The sequence below is a fragment of the Rhinolophus sinicus genome, chromosome 1, assembly GCF_057876585.1.
Source record: "Rhinolophus sinicus isolate RSI-liver-muscle chromosome 1, RSI-T2T, whole genome shotgun sequence".
Lineage (NCBI taxonomy): Eukaryota > Metazoa > Chordata > Mammalia > Chiroptera > Rhinolophidae > Rhinolophus > Rhinolophus sinicus.
In genome coordinates this window covers 27,777,947-27,801,128 of record NC_142501.1, presented here as the reverse complement: position 1 = coordinate 27,801,128, position 23,182 = coordinate 27,777,947, and the positions used below count along the sequence as shown (strand labels likewise).

At 34.9% G+C, this 23,182-nt stretch overlaps 1 protein-coding gene across 1 annotated transcript; it reads right to left on the bottom strand.

Moving 5' to 3' along the window:
- Positions 1–10,252: 10,252 nt before the first annotated feature.
- LOC148759029 (natural killer cells antigen CD94-like) lies at positions 10,253–15,946 on the bottom strand. Its single transcript, XM_088796245.1, has 6 exons — positions 15,759–15,946; positions 15,444–15,536; positions 15,246–15,305; positions 12,346–12,497; positions 11,428–11,531; positions 10,253–10,647 (listed from the first exon to the last, which is right to left on the bottom strand). The coding sequence occupies exons 1-6, from the start codon at positions 15,763–15,765 to the stop codon at positions 10,506–10,508; spliced, it is 558 nt and encodes a 185-aa protein (XP_088652371.1). The 5' UTR covers positions 15,766–15,946; the 3' UTR covers positions 10,253–10,505.
- Between the last annotated feature and the right edge of the window lie 7,236 nt (positions 15,947–23,182).

Sequence of the window (23,182 nt, the reverse complement as noted above, 5' to 3'; positions counted from 1 at the left end):
AAAAACTGCCTAATTTTGCTCATTTTTGCCTCATGTAACATTGCCTTACCTAAATAGAAGTTTAAGATTTTGCTTTCAGCTTTGGTTTTGAAATGATACAATTATGTGACAGAATATTTCATAGTGGTTATTACTCCACTTCCAATACTAACAAGACCACCTTCATTTGGAAGCTACTGTAAGTTTTCAGAACCATATCTGATGAGACTTAAATCAATCTTTGCTTTTTATTTTTCATCTTCTTTCACCAACTCAGAACTAAATTCCATCAAAGATGTGTTCGATTTAAAACTCTAGTCTCAAGGCACAAAGAATATAAAGAACACACAAATGTACACACTCACATGTAAAATTTTATATATACAACCCCTCTCTTTCATTCTTTCTGAACTGCCAAGTGTGGTTGATTGTTTGATTCCCTTTTGTAAATAGGCAGTTGAATTGTTTTTGTGCCAGTGTGCCTGTCACTTATATCAATTTGGGACAATGGTTGTCATTGCCCCAATTCCATCCTTTGGATATTTGGCGAACTCTAGCCCATCATTATCTGCAACTTTTTATTTGCAAACTTTTTCTCCTACAGCAGCTGAAAGTCTTACTGCTCTCACACATGGCAGTCCAGAAGTTCTGAGCAGTTCTCACCTCAGTGGGCTACAGCAAACAAATATCAGGATACAGCGTAGTGCAGCAACCTCAGTCCTACCTTAAGGTAAGTCTGAACATTGGGGTTTGTCCCATTTCCCAAAATCAGTCAACAGTGTTAAGCACCAGCCTCTTCTAGTAACTAAATTCTGAAGACAAACTTGATTGTGTTCATCCTTCTACTTCCTGTGTTAATACTCTGTTTCCCACCTTTATTCCATGCACATCCAAATAAACACTGCACCCAACATCGTTCTCAAGGTCTGCCGCAGAGACAACCCAGAACAGTATTCCACTCAAATGTTCAGATTGACTTATACGGATTCTTTTGAAAAGTTAGGTATCCTTCCAGAAGATGCACTTCTCTTTGCAGGATCTCCTCTCCCCTCGTGGCCACTGCAGTCAACCACACCTCTTCTCTTCTGTAATTTAGGACTGTCACTTGTTCAAAGCAAATGATGACTCCAGTAACTACCAGACTGTCCAACCCTGAACAAGAACTGGAAAAAAGAAATGAATATCCGTTTAAGATGTGAACAGTGAGGTCTTTTCTCTACCTGGCAATTTCTAGCTAAAATGTAGTATAACATAATAATAGTATAATAGCAATAGGCCCAAATGAGAAATTTGTTTTGTTCTCACTGCTTTGAAAATGCACTCATTCTCTGAGCGGAAAGAAAATTGCTACCATCAGGCTACAAATTATTCTCCTTTTAAAGAAGAAGGAATGTTCCTGCGAAAGAAAAAAAGAAGATGCTGACTTAGCAAAGTCTCCTGTAATCATGCTCATGACAAATTTACTAGGAAATGCTTGTAGGTTTCCCTGCTCAAAATCCTTACCTATGAAACGCTTTGGGCAAGATGTATTAGATTGCCTAACATTGTTTATGGCCACAACAAAACAAAAGATAGGACTAGAATATAAGGATTTATGGAGCACGGCATCCTGGAAAATGTCACATAAACTATTTAAAAGTTTCAGTATAAAATGAAGATGTGTCATGACCAAAGCACCTCCTTTTGTGTGTCCCATGTAATCACAACCATCAGTTAAATACCTCATGTGTTAATCTGTTAGTCTGGAACATTGTGTGCTAAAGATATGAATATCCCAGTTCCTTTGGCCTCTTTTATACGCAGGGACTCTTGGGGGATGCATGCTTTGAAAAAAGAAATGGGTAAATTGTGTTCCCCATACCTAAGACTATGAAAAAGTTCCCTGACATGACAAAAAGGAGAATAAACTAATGGTGTAATGGTGGAGGAGGGTAGGAAGATGAAAAAAGAGAGGTTAGAGGAGTGGCCAGACTGAGTGCATCTGATAGGAAGGAAACATGCTGTGAGAGGAGAGAACACATTGGGGGACACTCATGTACACTGGAATCAGCAGACTCCTTCACCAACATCTTAAATCATTATGGAAGTGAGTAAACATCTGATGACAACTCTATTCTCTTACCATTTGTAGGAGCAAATTTCCCTTTGAAAAGATAGCATTCATCAAATTGAATACTATCCGACACCTAGTTTCCTGCAACAGCTAATAATCTTTGTAAGCCCTTACCAAAATAAAAAAAATAATACAACAATAAATAAATTAAAAACCAAGATGCAAATCTAACATTCAGGTAGAAAAGAATGTTTCTGAACTTTTGTTTGGTCAGGCAGAAAAACTCCAAGATTCATCCCTGGCTAGATATTAATAAAACACCTCTTTATACTTTTACAGAGAAAGCTGAGAAATGGATGAAAAGTAGAATGAAAAGCAGTTGTCCTTTAGAGTGGGACCAAGTGAGAACAAGTAGGGAAAATAATTGTTCATTATTTTAAGTCCTTCTGTATTTTTGTTTCTTAAATATGTATATGCTTTGCCTTAAAAAAAAAAAAAAGAAAGAAAAAAAGATAGAAAGAAACAAAAATAGACAATTGAGAGAAAAACTCCAAAAAACATAATGGTTTGGCTTTCATAGTCACATTGTCCTTATACTTTAAGAAATAAATGAAGGGGTTTCTTTAATCAGCATTGGCCCGCTGTGTGGTAACATAGTGAAATCACGTCCTGTATTCCTCAGTTGTGTTTTCAGTGCTTGAAATATACAAGTAGATGCAAAATAAGAATATCAATCCAAGTTTCTCAAGATAGCTGTGTAACATTATCATCAAAGTTAGTTTAACAAAGCACAGCACATGATATATAGGAAAAGTGTTTTCTGGATTAATCAGGGGAAAAGGGATAAGTAAGAAGTGTAAGCTAAAACACCCAAGAGAAAAATTACACAGTGATGAACAAAAGTGACCAGGACATAGATTATGTTTATTTGGGGAAAATATGGAAACAATCACTGTGTGAACCCTAGTTTCAAACCATGAGGTTCAAACTAAGTTTAATGAAATAAAAAAATTAAAAAGATTAAAAAAATATATTTTAATTTAAAGTAGAGACAAATAAATTTCATCACCACGAATGTAAATGGTTTAAAATTTGTTTATAGAACATTTTAGAATGAGATAAATACATATTGACACATTTCACTGTGTTCTAGAGTTAAAGAAATGAACATGCTTTTTTAATGTAATAACTTCCCATTTTTAATCATATAAGGTACAAATTTTTCCTAAGAAAACAGTTAAATAAGCTATTTTTTACAGATATAACAAAGTTACTTTCATATTTCCCGTTTCCTGCACTCTACAGGATGATGATGATGTGTGTGCGTGTGTGTGTGCTCACAAAAGGAACAGAAGTCTAAAATTTGTATGAGCACAGGAACACTTCCATCCTGTGAGCTTGCTGCAATATCGGGGTAGAGGTAAATTATTATTGTGTCCTTTGTTTACTTGTCTCACACTTCACACCTTGAGACCTTACTTTTAGTGCGAGTCTATGAAATGTAAATTGGTTGGTCAGACCTCAGCTTGAACTCAAAAACAGCAAAAGAACAGTTGAACTAGGAGATTCTTAACAAATTAGGGTTGAAAGCAGAGCCATCCTCCCAGAAACAGGGTCTGAGTGTTTAACCCTGTACACAGGTGGTGCAGAGTTCCTGAACCCTGGTTAGGAACAGAGCCACATACAGGATGAATCCCTTTCCTTACAGAGCCGATGTAGATTCGTGTGTTACTTCTGCCTTTGCAACGTTGGATACCTTGCATTTTGAATAAAGTAAATGCATACCATCAGCCTCAGCCATTTAAAATCATGCTCAACATTACTTGTCTTATAACAAAGTAATAATCACATGATCTCTCTCTCTCTCTCTCTCTCTCTCTCTCTCTCTCTCCTACTATACACATTCAGCCATGGAGTATAAATCCCCACCAAAAGGCATTCATCTTAGCGGAGGTCAAACTTAAATGTTTTAAGCAACAGTTCCTTCCTAAGTAATTAGAGAGCCCATCTCAAAACATCAGAATTCAATGAAATTTAGGAAGACTTTCTTTCTTAAAATGATGGACTAATTTTTTTTTTCATACCTCTATGTGGTTCCACATGTTCTTTCATAGACATGGAAAAAGCTACAATCATTTAAACCAAATAACAGTGACGAGTGAAAAGTTATTATGATTCAAAGTACTTTAATTTTTTATTGAATACTCAATAGATAAGAAGAAATTTTATTCTCTATGGAAGCCACATGATAGAATTCTGATCGCCTGTTTTATCCTTAATTACCTAAATTATAAAACACAAAATTCATGTTTATTTAAATAATAAATCAAATAGTAAGAATCTTAAATATATGTACTTTATTCATAACTTAGACCATTTTATTTTCACACACAGTTGGCTATGTCTTAGTGTTTAATAATGACCAATTTTTTATGTATTGTAAATTTTTCTAAGAGTTTAAGTACCTTTTCTAAAACCTGAATTTTTCCTATTCATGTAATTCGTTAAGGTACCTTATGCCAGTTTTACAGTAAGTATTTTGAAGAATAAGTAATAACCAGATAACGAGTTCAAAAGTCCACTTAAAGTGTTCAGCTTAACTATGAAGTATGTTCTCCCAAAGGAACCTGTGTGATACTTGGTTTGAAAAAATAATGATGTAGCTCTATCTTCTAACTGAAATACATTGGGATTCTGACAACCACAAAGACCCCCACACTCTATCAAAATTTTTGCATAATTACAAATGAGGTAATACTTGCAACTGTCCCCAATCTACTCTGAAACATGCCACAGTCACAGAGAGGGAGATACAACTTCAGAAAGAAGTGAAGAAAGGACTTACATGAAAATTGAATTTTAACGACACCATCTAAAGTAAATAAGACTTAGAAATAGAAAACTGTGGTTACCACAGAGTTACAACTGGAAAACAGCCTGCCTCATATCAAATCCTACTTAAGGCAAAAATAACTCAACGCACATATTCTCCTTTCTCAAATGTGTGAATCAAATATAACTTACATATTAAAAAGTAATAAAATACAAAGTTTGATAAGCATCAGATCCAACACCCATGCAACTACCACCCCTGTCAAGATACAAAATTCCAGGATCACCAAGATCTGTCCTCATTTAAATTTCCAGTTAACATCTTCTTTCTCCTTACATATATTACCACCACCAAGCTCTCTAACATTATTTAGACATCTAATGTGTACTGTATGTTAGTTTTGCCTGGTTTTCAAATTTATGTAACAAGAACAATGCAATATAAATTCTTCTGTGTCTAGCTTATTCTCCTCAAGGTCTTGTGATAGTCACCCAAGAACACCTCTCCACCTTACTGATGATGACTAGGCTAGGTGTAAACTACTGTGGCTGGTGGATAAGACACATGGTTGATTTAAATTAGTTGGGGGGCAATTTGGATACTAGAATGGATCATAATGATTATTACAAAAGAAAATTGTATGCATGGAATTGCTAGGAGGATGAACTTTGGCAAATTGCTGACTCCTTTCAATAATATTTTGGTTGTTTTTGTTTTGTTTCCTTTTTTCCTTAGGTCTTTGTGAATGTGTCTCCCACTAAGTCCAAAAATTAGCAGGTTAAAATAATAAACATGCATTATATGACACAGTTTCTAAGGATTAGGAATCCTTGAGCAACTTGGGAGGAAGGATGTGACTCAGATTCTCTCATGAGGTCACTTTCAAAATAATGGCTGGGGCAATGTAGTCATCTGAAGGCTTGACTAGAGCAGAAAAGTAGTTATCCAAGAGAGGCTTTCCATGTAGCTTTGGAAATAGACTTGTGTTCATTGCTAATTGTAATAAGAGGCTTCAGTTCCTTGTCACATGGTCCTTTCATTAGTGCCGCTCATGGGACGATAGTTGACTTCCCTAGATCAAGCGATCCAAAGGAAGAAAAGAGGGAGAAACCACACGGTCTTTTATAAACTAGACACAGAAGTGGCATGCTATCATTTCCATTCTATGCCATTGGTCGCACAGATCAACCCTGATATAATGTGAAAGGAAATCATGCAAAGGTGTGTGCACCAGAAGGAGGGGATTATGGGGGAAATCTTGACGATTGGCCATAACACCTGTAAGGAGCCGGCTGTAAGCTGACAAGGGCCTTGCAGCCTGCAAGGTCATTCCTATGGGAAGCCTCGCCTCAGCATCTTCCCAGGAAGAACAAGATAACACTAATGCAGCCACAGACATACAAACTTGCCAATACACAAAACAGAATGTTCTACTGATATCTGCTTGTTCTGCTAATACTTGTTTGTATAGACAACTGTTCTAACATTGTATAAAAACTGTGTGTGAAATAAAGACTGTGCCACTGCTCCGCCATCCTTGGACGGTGGACCTCCGGATCCCAGCTTTCTTGTCTCCGTGTCTTTTCTCAATCTCCTCGCCCTTCCCCCTCAGGCAGAGCCTTCCTGGCCCTGCGGACCACTGCAAACACCTATTTTATGGATTTTCACCTATAACAGTGAACACAGCCTGATTAAATAAGACATAACTGCTTTAGTACTGTAACATTTATGAGTACAATTACAACAGTTAATATGTGATCCAAAAAGGATGAACAAAGTGGAGAGTCGTGTTGGTGCCTCCATAGTCTCATTATGCACAGTTTGACAGGGGTTGGCAAACTATGGCCTATTGACCAATTTGTCTCACCATCTATTTTGGTTTATGAAGTTCCTTTGTAAGAAAGCCAATCATTTACATATGTTCTGTGTCTTAAATTGCACTGCAATGGCAGAGTTGAGTAGTTTCAGAGACTGGCCTAAAAAGTTGAGAACATTTATTAGCCAGTTCTTTAGAGTGTTTTTCACCCTATGCACTAGGATGTAAAGTGAAAACATTCAAAAGATCCAAAATTATGGAAATGAAAAAGGGGGTTACAGTGTATTCCAAATATTTGCAGGGCTATTTAATTAAAAGAATTCATAAAGCTCCAGTGAGCATACTAATATAACGCTTGTAATAATGGAAAATGATATTATAAAGCGGGAGAAAGAGAATTCAAAGAAGAAGGTGGGGATCAAGAACCTTCCAGGAACAATCTCCCCGATGTTCTTATTTGTACAGAGACCTATTCTTTTCCGGATGAAACTGCTTGGTTTCAGGAGAGCTGAGGCAGAAGTTTCCTGAGTTTCTTGTCACATAGTGGAGACAATATCTAACTGTAATTTATCAAGAAATAAATTGGCCACAGACATCACTGAGACTTAAGAACTTAAAAATCCTTAGCATAAATAGTTAGTTAATTATTATTTGGGTAGTTAGTTAGCTCACTGTCCTTGTTATGGTCAAGAGGCAAAAACTGATGCTCAAGCATCTCTGGAGATAAGCATAGAGTTGTCCCAGTCCATCTATGAAATAATTATCTTCATTAGGCAACATTAGCGGTCACTAATGGAGAAACTAAGAATTTATATTAGGGTAACTAGAAAAGTATTTCTTGTCCTGGCACATGTGAATTGAGTCGCTAGTTATTTTATCAGAAATCAAAAGGCAGTGTTTAAATTCAACAAACTATGCAGTAGTGATTAAAACAAATTTTAAGAGTTTGTTGGTATGGTATGCAGAGCTCTAGCTGACACCTAAAGTTTCCATGCCATGATATACATCCCTATCACCCCCTCTTCTTTGGTTTCAGTGGAATTTGTAAAGACAGCCATATCTCCTTTCTCCAAGCTTCTCTTTATTGTGCTTCACAGGTATTGCATTTTTTACAAATGGAAGGCAAGACCCTCCACCAGCAAAAGGATTATGACTAGCTTTTTTGTGATATTGTCTCTATTTAGGTGGTCTGGAACCAAACCCACAATATCTCTGATGTTTGCCTATATGATGGGATGTGACTCTGTGATTAGAATACAGTAAATGTCAAAGATGAGGCTTTGACATTAATGAGGGTGTCAGATGGGCACTTTTCTTATTAGGGAGACCACTTCATGGATGGTATCTATTCTTGACCACAGCAATATACATATGTGTGTGTGTGTGTGTGTGTGTGTGTGTGTGTGTGTGTGTGTGTATCATGGAATGTGGAGTACAGCATATGGAATAGAGTCAATGAAATTGTAACAGCTTATAGGATGTCAGAGGGGTAGTGGTTTGGGGGAGGGGGTTATCACTTTGTGAGGGGTGTAAATGTCTGACTATTACATTGTTTTGTACACCTGAAACTAATAAAAAATAACAAAGGTGTAAGCTAACTATTGGCAATATTGTTTTGTTATATTGTGTGTTTCTTGGACATTTCCTTACCTTTTACACTCAACACTGAAATAATCACTCAAGTATACCTTTCCATGTGCATTAGCCCATTTCACGGCAAAAATTAAAGAGCGCAAAAGAAGAAAATTAATGTATCTTTCCCTGAAAATAATGAGAAATCACATTTCAGAGGGAAAATTTTGCGGAGGGGAATGGGATGGGGAGACAGAAGGACCTTTATATAAACAAAGTCTTTCCCATTCCAAAGACTACTAATATATTTTCAGGGCAAAGGAAAGCAGAATGCAGGTAAAAATGGGGGAAGAATAGCAAAATGAAATGGGTCAGGTGGTCCCAAATGGAGTATGACTAAAGTGATAAGACCATGCTGTGAGAAAAAAAACTCTGCCGTGGGTGACCATATCCTCCATTCAACGCAGAACTTTCCATTACAATTCTGTAAAATAATAGGGGAGCTGGAAAAAACGTCTGAGTTGTAATTAAGAGACGATGGAAATTTCTATTCATGGGGGGACAATTTTGACATAGACTATTCTCCGAAATCACACATCATCCACCATATTTATCACCTTTTGTTTACTTATTGCTGTTGTAACTGTAATGAATGTTTATGAGTTCTCAGAAAAAAACATAGATTTGGCTCTGGACACTTCATGGGTGATGATGTGAATAGTGATCATTTGAACCTATGCTCGGGTTTGGCTACATGAAAAGAGCTGAGATTCATCCTGAACAAATATTGTGAAAATGGACCATCCGTGGTTCATTATAGAGAAAAACACTCTAAGCAGGTAAAAAACAAAACAAACAATAAACAAAGATGAAATTGCCTTGTGGGAGGAAGACAGGAAGATGGGATAGTTGGGACAGAAAACTATTCGATTTCATTATCAGCTTACCTATACTGTTTTGAAATTTGTAATTAAAAACATATTACTGTGCAATCAGATGGATAATAAAGCCAAAACATGAAATATCCATTAGTACAATGCATGTTCTCTCAGACCAAGTTAAAAACATTCGAAAGATCTTATGTCCCATCCCTTATTTTTCATAATATAGCTTCAGTGCATTTTCCTAAGTCAATCTTCATACAAGAAATGTGAAGAGTTCAGCTGGTAGTCCTATTATATTTATATTTTGAGAAATAAAAAATGAGGTGTTATTCTTGGATCTTCATATATTAAATATTAATTTGAATTCTTAATTATTATGGTACAATTGAAATATAAAACTAGCAAGCAAACACAGATGTCAAAATAAATTTTTTAAGATGTCTGAACAATAGTTAAAAAAAGAAAAGAGGCTTTTGAAATCTGTGAGATCAAGAAATTCCCATCCAGTTCACAGGCATCAGGACTCTGTGTTCCCAGTCCTTCTGTGAAACACTCAGAAACCCCTCAATAAAATAAAACGGATTGCTCCCTCTGCCACAAAAAAAAGGGAGTTGTTCATGCTTTACACATAACTTTTAGGAAGAAGTTCTTGGGATTAAGTAGTGATTAAGATTTTCAATGTACATGTAGGTGACTCTTACTGATGAATAAGCATAAGGCAAGAAACACCTGTGGAGTAAAGAAATAGCCATTGTAAATGTATGTGATCCGGGCTTGTGTCCCTTCACCTTTGAAAATCTCAAAGCAATCACACAGGAACCACATATTTGGCCAAAGATTATGATTGTTCTGCAGTGCACAGGAATTCAAGAGAAGACTCACAAATGTGTTTATCTGTGAGGCTGAATGATACACATGAGGAAAGTGTCCTAGGGCAATTTTAGCTCTAAATTAAAACATATAGATGGATAAATATCCAGAAGGAACCAGCTTTCAGAAAAGTCAGGTAGATGGTTCTTCATAACATACACAGGACTGAAATGATGTTGATATCTATTTTATTATGTAAATTTTTTAATTCATGCAGATAAAATTTACAACAATGTATACGGAAGAATATATCACATGCAGTATTGAACACATGCATTAAATCAAAACATTCATGAAATTATTTATCTTGGTGCTGTATAATTTTGCCTGTAGGTGCATAATTTTATCAACCTTAAAACAGAGGGTTTAAAATATATGACACAATTATATAATAAGAAAAAATTTAAAACATTTCACCTTAGAAGTAGATAATAATAATATAAGAGGTAAACTTACTATTCTTAGTATTACTGGACCTTATTGCCCACCACTTCTGACCTAAGAAACACCTAAATAAGCTCCTATATGCTTCTTCTTACAGATATAACGGCTTTTACTTTGACAGGCTTTATCCAGAGCATTTCCACTTGTGCCATATGTTATGCAATTCCGTGTATTTACAGTTTGAATCAATGAAAATCTGTAATGAAAAATAAAATATTAACATATGATAAAAAGAAAAGACAATGTTCAGGGATGGTGTTTTTATTAATTGAAAGAACTTTTTAAAGCATTTGAGTGAGATATTAACATACTGAGCCATTACACCTTTTTCATTCAATAGTCACAATTTTCACGATATTACAAAAAGGATTTATTGCCTCAATAATCAATAGCATTTAGGTCAGAAATTTTCTTGTTCTTGCCATTGTTCTTAATGGTTTTAGTATATAATAAATTTTGCCACTATTTTGTTTAAAGATGTATTGACTAATTTAGCCGAGGAAAAGAAATCAGAGCATAAAATTTTCATTGTATGATGTTGCAAATACCATGTTTATAAATGAACATGAGATTCTAAGATTACAAATATGTAGAAGCCCAGCATATTTGAAACATGAGGATGCTGAGAATATTGGGTGCCCCCAGGATAAAGAATATAATGACTATCCTGATTTCCCAGGGCAGCTTCTGTCTGTGTGAGCATCGGTACATGCACAACACATCCAAGTGTGCGTACCAAAGAAGAAAGAAAAAGTCATAAGCTTTTTTATGGTCACAAGTACACTAACTTCATGTCACTTGAGCATAAACCTGGTTGTTCCAGATAGGACTAAAATTGTTACTGTCCTGTATCTATTCTATTTTCTGTATTCTCAGGATGTGGAAAGGTTATTTTACCTACAGTATTCCCGATGTTACATTCTTTGGTCAGACCTAAGGATAAACTCAGAAAAAGCCTTGAGCGGGAGAAACTCACAGATCTGGGGAGAGAGCAGAGCCATCCTCCCACTGCCAGAGACCTTGTTCTTTATTGTAAAACAGTCCAATCCAGAAAAAAAAATTGATGAGGTTTGAGAAACTCTGATGAGAAACAGAGACGAACATATTAATTTGAATCTATTCTGAAAATGAAGTACTTTCCAGAAAGTCAGTGTCCAGCATCATATTGAGACTTCAAATCACTTAAATGGAAATTCCTTTTTATGTCCAGTTTAGGAGGTATAGTCACATGTCTCATATTTCCTCACTATAAGGCCCATTCATTTATGGAGACAAACTATCACAAACTCTCATTCTTGAATGACTGAAAATATTATAAAGGGTTAAATTTTCATAGAACACTTCCTTCATAGATATTGACAGTCAAATTTTATGCCAAATCACCAATATGTTATGGGACAAAATTCTTGGATATATCTACTCAACACAGGTCTCCATGAACCTGGAGAAATATTTCACTTTTTCTTAAGAATTGGATAATTATGGTCATGCTCTCCATGTTTGTTGCACATTATATCCAAGAATGATGACAAAAACTATATAATTAACAAAGAAATTAGAAATTAAGTTAAAGATCTAAACATATAAAAGGTTGTTTCTTTGGTTATTTGATTAAAAATTATGACCTATTATTTCTTCTCTGATTTATCTAAAATGTTTCTTGAACTTTATATTATATATATTTTGAGCTTTATTACTATAATATAAATATTTGAGAAATTGTACATTGGTTTTATGAATATTTTAAGGGATAAGATATCTGTAAGTCATCATTAGTTTAAATATAACCATCCAGTTATGATCTAATTAGAGATTTCAAAGTATTCATCTTACTTAGACAGTATTATTTTTCCTAGTTCAAATAAAGTGTAGAAAACCACAATTAAATACTTACCAATTCATCTTTGTTTTGCAGCTGAAGCAGACTGGAATTCTGAGATACACAGAAATCCCTGCTTTCTGCCCAAGTTTTTCTTTCATTAGAAATGAAGTAACAGTTGCATCGGTATCCAATCCAATTTTCTTGACAAGAACAGCATTCAGAGCCTAAAATAAGAAAATAAAAGATGAGTGATGACATTGGATTTCAATTTTTTTAATTAAATGTATTGAGGTAACATTGGTTAGTAAAATTATATAGCTTTCAAGTGCATAATTCTGTAATACTTGATCCATATATTGCATTGTGAGTTCACCACCCATTACCTTCTATTTGTCCCCTATACCCTCTTCATTCATCCTCTCACCCCTGTCCCTCTGGTAACCACTAAACAGTTGTGTGTGTCTATGAATTTTTGCTTGTTTGTTTGTCTTGTTTGTTGCTTTAAATTTTATATCCCACATATCAGTGAATCATATGATTCTCGACTTTCTCTGTGTGACCTATTTTGATTGGCATGATAATTTCAAGATCCATCTATTAGAAGACTCAACTGTTTAACTGTTATTTACTCATTCAAAAATCATTTGTTCTTTGTTTCTACAAATAGTCTTTGAGAATCTACTTACATACACCAAAGTTCAGAGGATATTTATGTAACTGAGGCAGACATGATCCTTTCTCCTCATGGAGATTAATTTCCAATCATTTATTAATTATATTAATTTTAATAAGGGTAATTATACGCAAGACATTCATTATATTAAACATTATATTAAAACGTTCCTTAGAAGACTGTAGGATTGGGGGGGGGTGGTTAAAAGAATCTTGTTTTGAAGAAGTAACCCAAAGTTGAGCCCTGGTGTGTAGAGTAAATTAGAGGAGAGAGATATTTAAAGAAGGTCAACATTTTAGCATATTTCCTGAGTCAGAAAAGAGTATGGTACCTTGAGAGAAATTTGATATATATTTTGAATATTTTATTACCAAACTGACACAAATTAAAAATTCAGTTTGAAATCTAGTCATAGAGTTTACCAGTGATAGCACCTTGAACATGTACTATTCTCAGCGAGAGCTACTCAAATCTTTGCCAAATGAATAGTGTTGAAGTCACAGAGAGAATGGCAGTTACCAGTGGCTGGGATGTGGGGGAAATAAAGACATGTTGGCCAAAGGGTACAAACTTTCACTTAGAAGATTAATAACTTCTAAGGATCTACTGTATAATATTGTGTTCGTGTTAACAGTTTTGTATTATATACATGTAAGTTGATAAATAGTAGATGTTAAATCTCACAACATAAAAGAAATGGTCATTATTTGACATGATGGAGGTATTAGGTAGTGCTACCATGGTAATCATATTGCAATATATAAGTATGTCAAATGAACACAGTGTACACCTTAAACTTACACAATGTTATACATCAACTATATCTCAATGAAGCTGGGAAAACACTAAGAGAAACACAAATATAAGTACATTCTATAGGATCACAGAAGGTGGTAAGACAACTTGAAGAATATTTGGAAGATATACATTTTAAAAAATTGGACATTGTTCTGGCTTACACACTGGATAAGCAGGTTCAGAACTGCAGAAATCTCTTAAAAATGGGCAGATGACCTGAATAGACACTTCTCCCAAGAAGACTTACAGCCAACACTTATATGAAAAAATGCTAAACCTCACTAGCTATTAGGAAAATGCAAATCAAAACCACAGTGAGAGCCCACCTCACAACTGTTTGAATAGCTATTATCAACAAGGACAAGTAATTGCAACAGTTGGAGAGCTTGTGGAGGAAAAGAAACCGTCATACACCTCTGGTGGGAATGTAAATGGGTACAGCCACTGTGGAAAACAGTATAGACTTTCTTCAAAAAATTAATAATAGAATTTCCATATGACTCAGCAATCTCTCTTTTGGGCTTCTGGGTATCTATCTACCAAAAAAATCTGAAAACACTTACTGTAGAGATGTATGTATCTCTATATTCATTGCAGCGTTATTCATGGTGGCTAAAACATGGAAACAACCAAAGGGTTCTTTGATAGATCATTGTATAAAGAAGATGTGGTACAAATACACAACGGATTATTAGTCATAACAAAAGATGAAATACTGCCATTTGCAACTACATGCACATATTTTGAGATTATCACATCAAGCAAAACAAGTCAGACAGAAAAAGTCAAGAACCATGTGACTTTATTCATATGTGGCATATAAAACTGAAAGCAAGAAAAGAACAAGACTAACAAAGCAACAAAAACACATAGACACAGACAACAGTTTGGTGGTCACCAAAGGGTAAGGGGGTGAGGATGAGGTTGAAGAGGGCAAAGGGGGTTAAATATATGGTGATGAAAGGAAATTTCACTTTGGGTGGTGAACACATAATGCAAAATATAGGTGATGTATTATAGAATTGAATGCTTCAATCCTATATAATTTAATTATCTAATGTCACACACAAAATTAAGTAAAATTTAATTAATTGCAGAAATCTCTGCACTATATTCTGCATTTTGGTATAATAGAAGGAATATTACAGAGATATAAAAGTATGACTTGTGAGCAATCATGGAAGGGTGATTAGCATTAGCTGAAATATTTATTGTAATTTATTTTTCATTTGTTACTTAAACATCAGTAGTCATATAGGAAAAATATGCTATTTTAGACTATATACCCTTATTAAATAATAAATACATACATAAATAAATAAAGCACATCAATGTAGTTTAATTATACATGAGAGAATAATAAAATGAGACTCTCCAACAATTAGTAGTTAAACTTGTATTACTATGTGTAATGGTCCATCAAGCTTCTGTGTGAAGAAAACAAGAAACTGTCTATATCATCCTCTATGAACATTAAGTTTTTCCAAAGTATGGAACCTACCTTCCTGGGGTTCCATGTTTCCTGGTGATGATGTTGGCCGAATTCTTTGTTTAGATAATACTATAGGCAATGATTAGAAATTGATTATACATTGACCATGGAATAACAAGTTATTACACATTAGTAAATTGAAACCTTTATTATTAAATGTTTTCATCACACTTTTATTTTAATATAGACTTGCTTGCAAAAACTTACAATTTTTCAACAATATTCCCGAAACAGCCATTAACACAAGGCATATTACCGCTAAGATCCCACAGATCAACCTCCATGGAGTGGTCTGAAAAGCTGTAGAGAAAGAGAGGTAGGGTGATGACTTAAAGAAGAAACGCAGTAGCTGAAGGTGTAAAAGCAGAAATCTGGAGAACAGAATTTAAAAAGTTCTTTGGTTTGACAACTCAATCATCTTGCCAATGCAACTTTGGAAAATGAAAACATCCTACTCAGAGGTCCATCCAACACCAAAATTTTTCTGACATACACTTAATTTTATGACTCGGGCCAACATACCTGCCATGAGAAATGTTCGAATGTCGATACCGGTAAGACACGATATGCTCTTGTTCAAGAAGCACGTTGTTGGATCACGGAATCAGCTGGAGGCTAGCAATCTGAACGTTGTATATGTAGAAATTTAAATAAAAAGGAAAAGAAAAATTGTATATTCCAGCGGTGTTCTTCAATCATGCATTGGTGAGACACGATGTATAGTATGAACAAGAAGCAGTAAAATCACTAGCTTCTAAAATGTTCTGGAAACCACAACACAGGAAATTCTCAGTGCACGTGTGTAATGTGAATTCTTTGACTTTCAGAAAATAGGTCAGAGAAAGTTAGCTTTTTTTAATGGTTGAATATCTATCATCTTTAAAACGTATTTGAAATAAAGAATAAAAGCTACGCAAACATAAGGTAAATTTATTCAGTATAATAAAATTTCACAAAGTATTTTCCTCTTTTAGCAATGAGAAACATTTACAATTTACCTTGTACAAAACACAGATTAAAGCACTTGGCGTATATTAGCTCATTTATTTCTGAGAATGGCTTAAAAATAAAAATACATAAATATAGTCATTTTAATGATGAGAAAACTATGGCAGAGCTGCACACTTGACTAGCGTCACTAACTTTGAAACCCAGGCAGTTTTTCTCCAGAGCACACATGCAGTACATTTCAAACTACATCTACTCCTCTGTGTGTCGTTATGCTTTTTTAATTTTCATTTCTTAATTTTTAAGCAGAGAGTGGTTGGTATTTCCATGTCCTGTGCTTGTTATTGCTGCCTCATTAACCAGTTATTATGGAAGGCAAATATCAAAAAGGTAGAACCAGAGCCACTACCATTACTGTTCCATGTACACACACACACACACACACACACACACACACACACACCTGTGTTCTACAACCGCCTCAGCTGGTCTAGTCCCACCCTTCAGTGCCTCTATTCTCTCCAGGTTTTGTTCGTGAAATCCATTGAACATTACTGCAGTTGCTCTATTATACTTACTTGCATAATACTTTAAGTATTACATGATTTACTCTGTTTTCTCATTTAGATAGCATACTGATAGCTGAATTTACAAGGTTTTTCCTCAGAAGAATACTTTACCAAGGGAAATTTAAATGTGTGATAGATGGGTAGAATAAGAACCTTGAGAGTAGGGACCTTGAACGATGATTAAGTATCTGGAAATGCAATCTACCATTTACCACGAACAAAGACGACATCCTAAGTTTTTCGTTCTTTATATTTATGTTTAACTAATACAAAATCATTATAGATGAAAGTTTTTGTAAAAGATAGGCTTTTCAACCAAATAAAAGATCAAAAAATAAAAATAAAAAAATAAAAAACAAGGACTGTGATTTGATATCTCAGTTTGCCTAAAGTTAAAAGTTTCCATCCTTTTAATTTGCATTGTGTGAATACAGGTGCTTGCTCTGAACCACCAAAACGGATAAAATTTAAATCCTTACCTGATAATGAAAACATAAAAATACTTCATCTATATTTTATGCAAATCCACGTTGAGAGAGATAATGTATAAATCATTTTTTTGCCCACTTGAAGTCTATTCTTTTACAGTTGCAATGTTGGACAAAGCTGCACTAGCAAAAACTGCCTAATTTTGCTCATTTTTGCCCCACATAACATTGCTTTACCTAAATAGAAGTTTAAGATTTTGCTTTCAGCTTTAGTTTTGAAATGATACAATTATGTGACAGAATATTTCATAGTGGTTATTAATCCACTTCCAATACTAACAAGACCACCTTCATTTGGAAGCTACTGTAAGTTTTCAGAACCATAGCTGATGAGACTTAAATCAATCTTTGCCTTTATTTTTCATCTTCTTTTACCGACTCAGAACTAAATTCCATCAAAGATGTGTTCGATTTAAAACTCTAGTCTCAAGGCACAAAGAATATAAAGAACACACAAATGTACACACTCACATGTAAAATTTTATATATACAACCCCTCTCTTTCATTCTTTCTGAACTGCCAAGTGTGGTTGATTGTTTGATTCCCTTTTGTAAATAGGCAGTTGAATTGTTTTTGTGCCAGTGTGCCTGTCACTTATATCAATTTGGGACAATGGTTGTCATTGCCCCAATTCCATCCTTTGGATATTTGGCGAACTCTAGCCCATCATTATCTGCAACTTTTTATTTGCAAACTTTTTCTCCTACAGCAGCTGAAAGTCTTACTGCTCTCACACATGGCAGTCCAGAAGATCTGAGCAGTTCTCACCTCAGTGGGCTACAGCAAACAAATATCAGGATACAGCGTAGTCCAGCAACCTCAGTCCTACTTTAAGGTAAGTCTGAACATTGGGGTTTGTCCCATTTCCCAAAATCAGTCAACAGTGTTAAGCACCAGCCTCTTCTAGTAACTAAATTCTGAAGACAAACTTGATTGTGTTCATCCTTCCACTTCCTGTGTTAATACTCTGTTTCCCACCTTTATTCCATGCACATCCAAATAAACATTGCACCCAACATCGTTCTCAAGGTCTGCCGCAGAGACAACCCAGAACAGTATTCCATTCAAATGTTCAGATTGACTTATACGGATTCTTTGAAAAGTTAGGTATCCTTCCAGAAGATGCACTTCTCTTTGCAGGATCTCCTCTCCCCTAGTGGCCACTGCAGACAACCACACCTCTTCTCTTCTGTAATTTAGGACTGTCACTTGTTCAAAGCAAATGATGACTCCAGTAACTACCAGACTGTCCAACCCTGAAAAGAACTGGAAAAAAGAAATGAATATCCGTTTAAGATGTGAACAGTGAGGTCTTTTCTCTACCTGGCAATTTCTAGCTAAAATGTAGTATAACATAATAATAGTATAATAGCAATAGGCCCAAATGAGAAATTTGTTTTGTTCTCACTGCTTTGAAAATGCACTCATTCTCTGAGCGGAAAGAATATTGCTACCATCAGGCTACAAATTATTCTCCTTTTAAGGAAGAAGGAATGTTCCTGAGAAAGAAAAAAAGAGGATGCTGACTTAGCAAAGTCTCCTGTAATCATGCTCATGACAAATTTACTAGGAAATGCTCGTTGGTTTCCCTGCTCAAAATCCTTGCCTATGAAATGCTTTGGGCAAGATGTATTAGATTGCCTAACATTGTTTATGGCCACAACAAACAAAAGATAGGACTAGAATATAAGGATTTATGGAGCACAGCATCCTGGAAAATGTCATATAAACTATTTAAAAGTTTCAGTATAAAATGAAGATGTGTCATGACCAAAGCACCTCCTTTTGTGTGTCCCATGTAATCACAACCATCAGTTAAATACCTCATGTGTTAATCTGTTAGTCTGGAACATTGTGTGCTAAAGATATGAATATCCCAGTTCCTTTGGCCTCTTTTATACGCAGGGACTCTTGGGGGATGCATGCTTTGAAAAAAGAAATGGGTAAATTGTGTTCCCCATACCTAAGACTATGAAAAACTTCCCTGACATGACAAAAAGGAGAATAAACTAATGGTGTAATGGTGGAGGAGGGTAGGAAGATGAAAAAAGAGAGGTTAGAGGAGTGGCCAGACTGAGTGCATCTGATAGGAAGGAAACATGCTGTGAGAGGAGAGAACACATTGGGGGACACTCATGTACACTGGAATCAGCAGACTCCTTCACCAACATCTTAAATCATTATGGAAGTGAGTAAACATCTGACGACAACTCTATTCTCTTACCATTTTCAGGAGCAAAGTTCCCTTTGAAAAGATAGCATTCATCAAATTGAATACCATCTGACACCTAGTTTCCTGCAACAGCTAATAATCTTTGTAAGCCCTTACCAAAATAAAATAAAAATAATACAACAATAAATAAATTAAAAACCAAGATGCAAATCTAACATTCAGGTAGAAAAGAATGTTTCTGAACTTTTGTTTGGTCAGGCAGAAAAACTCCAAGATTCATCCCTGGCTAGATATTAATAAAACACCTCTTTATACTTTTACAGAGAAAGCTGAGAAATGGATAAAAAATAGAATGAAAAGCAGTTGTCCTTTAGAGTGGGACCAAGTGAGAACAAGTAGGGAAAATAATTGTTCATTATTTTAAGTCCTGTATTTTTGTTTCTTAAATATGTGTATGCTTTGCCTTAAAAAAAAAAAAGAAAGAAAAAAAGATAGAAAGAAACAAAAATAGACAATTGAGAGAAAAACTCCAAAAAACATAATGGTTTGGCTTTCATAGTCACATTGTCCTTATACTTTAAGAAATAAATGAAGGGGTTTCTTTAATCAGCATTGGCCCGTTGTGTGGTAACATAGTGAAATCACGTCCTGTATTCCTCAGTTGTGTTTTCAGTGCTTGAAATATACAAGTAGATGCAAAATAAGAATATCAATCCAAGTTTCTCAAGATAGCTGTGTAACATTATCATCAAAGTTAGTTTAACAAAGCACAGCACATGATATATAGGAAAAGTGTTTTCTGGATTAATCAGGGGAAAAGGGATAAGTAAGAAGTGTAAGCTAAAACACCCAAGAGAAAAATTACACAGTGATGAACAAAAGTGACCAGGACATAGATTATGTTTATTTGGGGAAAATATGGAAACAATCACTGTGTGAACCCTAGTTTCAAACCATGAGGTTCAAACTAAGTTTAATGAAATAAAAAAATTAAAAATTAAAAAGATTTTAAAAATATATTTTAATTTAAAGTAGAGACAAATAAATTTCATCATCACGAATGTAAATGGTTGAAAATTTGTTTATAGAACATTTTAGAATGAGATGCATACATATTGACACATTTCACTGTGTTCTAGAGTTAAAGAAATGAGCATGATTTTTTAATGTAATAACTTCCCATTTTTAATCATATAAGGTACAAATTTTTCCTAAGAAAACAGTTAAATAAGCTATTTTTTACAGATATAACAAAGTTACTTTCATATTTCCCGTTTCCTGCACTCTACAGGATGATGATGATGTGTGTGCGTGTGTGTGTGCTCACAAAAGGAACAGAAGTCTAAAATTTGTATGAGCACAGGAACACTTCCATCCTGTGAGCTTGCTGCAATATCGGGGTAGAGGTAAATTATTATTGTGTCCTTTGTTTACTTGTCTCACACTTCACACCTTGAGACCTTACTTTTAGTGCGAGTCTATGAAATGTAAATTGGTTGGTCAGACCTCAGCTTGAACTCAAAAACAGCAAAAGAACAGTTGAACTAGGAGATTCTTAACAAATTAGGGTTGAAAGCAGAGCCATCCTCCCAGAAACAGGGTCTGAGTGTTTAACCCTGTACACAGGTGGTGCAGAGTTCCTGAACCCTGGTTAGGAACAGAGCCACATACAGGATGAATCCCTTTCCTTACAGAGCCGATGTAGATTCGTGTGTTACTTCTGCCTTTGCAACGTTGGATACCTTGCATTTTGAATAAAGTAAATGCATGCCATCAGCCTCAGCCATTTAAAATCATGCTCAACATTACTTGTCTTATAACAAAATAATAATCACATGATCTCTCTCTCTCTCTCTCTCTCTCTCTCTCTCTCTCTCTCTCTCTCTCTCTCTCTCTCTCTCTCTCTCTGTCTCCTACTATACACATTCAGCCATGGAGTATAAATCCCCACCAAAAGGCATTCATCTTAGCGGAGGTCAAACTTAAATGTTTTGAGCAACAGTTCCTTCCTAAGTAATTAGAGAGCCCATCTCAAAACATCAGAATTCAATGAAATTTGTGAATAAAACATTGGGTATGTCCTAGAGTTCGTATAGTTCGTCAGCATTGGTTTTGAATGCAGTGGTAGGAAGACTTTCTTTCTTAAAATGATGGACTAATTTTTTTTTTCATACCTCTATGTGGTTCCACATGTTCTTTCATAGACATGGAAAAAGCTACAATCATTTAAACCAAATAACAGTGACGAGTGAAAAGTTATTATGATTCAAAGTACTTTAATTTTTTATTGAATACTCAATAGATAAGAAGAAATTTTATTCTCTATGGAAGCCACATGATAGAATTCTGATCGCCTGTTTTATCCTTAATTACCTAAATTATAAAACACAAAATTCATGTTTATTTAAATAATAAATCAAATAGTAAGAATCTTAAATATATGTACTTTATTCATAACTTAGACCATTTTATTTTCACACACAGTTGGCTATGTCTTAGTGTTTAATAATGACCAATTTTTTATGTATTGTAAATTTTTCTAAGAGTTTAAGTACCTTTTCTAAAACCTGAATTTTTCCTATTCATGTAATTTGTTAAGGTACCTTATGCCAGTTTTACAGTAAGTATTTTGAAGAATAAGTAATAACCAGATAACGAGTTCAAAAGTCCACTTAAAGTGTTCAGCTTAACTATGAAGTATGTTCTCCCAAAGGAACCTGTGTGATACTTGGTTTGAAAAAATATTGATGTAGCTCTATCTTCTAACTGAAATACATTGGGATTCTGACAACCACAAAGACCCCCACACTCTATCAAAATTTTTGCATAATTATAAATGAGGTAATACTTGCAACTGTCCCCAATCTACTCTGAAACATGCCACAGTCACAGAGAGGGAGATACAACTTCAGAAAGAAATGAAGAAAGGACTTACATGAAAATTGAATTTTAACGACACCATCTAACGTAAATAAGACTTAGAAATAGAAAACTGTGGTTACTGTAGAGTTACAACTGGATAATAGCCTGCCTCATATGAAATCCAACTTAAGGCAAAAATAACTCAACGCACATATTCTCCCTTCTCATATGTGTGAATAAAATATAACTTACGTATTAAAAAGTAATAAAATACAAAGTTTGATAAGCATCAGATCCAACACCCATGCAACTACCACCCCTGCCAAGAAATACAAAATTCCAGGATCACCAAGATCTGTCCTCATTTAAATTTCCAGTTAACGTCTTCTTTCTCCTTACATATATTACCACCACCAAGCTCTCTAACATTATTTAGACATCTAATGTGTACTGTATGTTAGTTTTGCCTGTTTTTCAAATTTATGTAACAAGAACAATGCAATATAAATTCTTCTGTGTCTAGCTTATTCTCCTCAAGGTCTTGTGATAGTCACCCAAGAACACCTCTCCACCTTACTGATGAAGACTAGGCTATGTGGGAATTACTGTGGCTGGTGGATAAGACACACGATTGATTTAAATTAGTTGGGGGGCAATTTGGATACTAGAATGGATCATAATGATTATTACAAAAGAAAATTGTATGCATGGAATTGCTAGGAGGATGAACTTTGGCAAATTGCTGACTCCTTTCAATAATATTTTGGTTGTTTTTGTTTTGTTTCCTTTTTTCCTTAGGTCTTTGTGAATGTGTCTCCCACTAAGTCCAAAAATTAGCAGGTTAAAATAATAAACATGCATTATATGACACAGTTTCTAAGAATTAGGAATCCTTGAGCAACTTG

Excerpts from the sequence above, each read along its gene's own strand:
- LOC148759029 (XM_088796245.1), bottom strand. Across the intron at positions 15,306-15,443 it reads GGGAATATTGTTGAAAAATT|TATTATCTAAACAAAGAATT; the intron begins GTAAGTTTTTGC and ends CATTGCCTATAG. Across the intron at positions 10,648-11,427 it reads TCTGCTCTCTCCCCAGATCT|ATTTTCATTGATTCAAACTG; the intron begins GTGAGTTTCTCC and ends TTTTCATTACAG.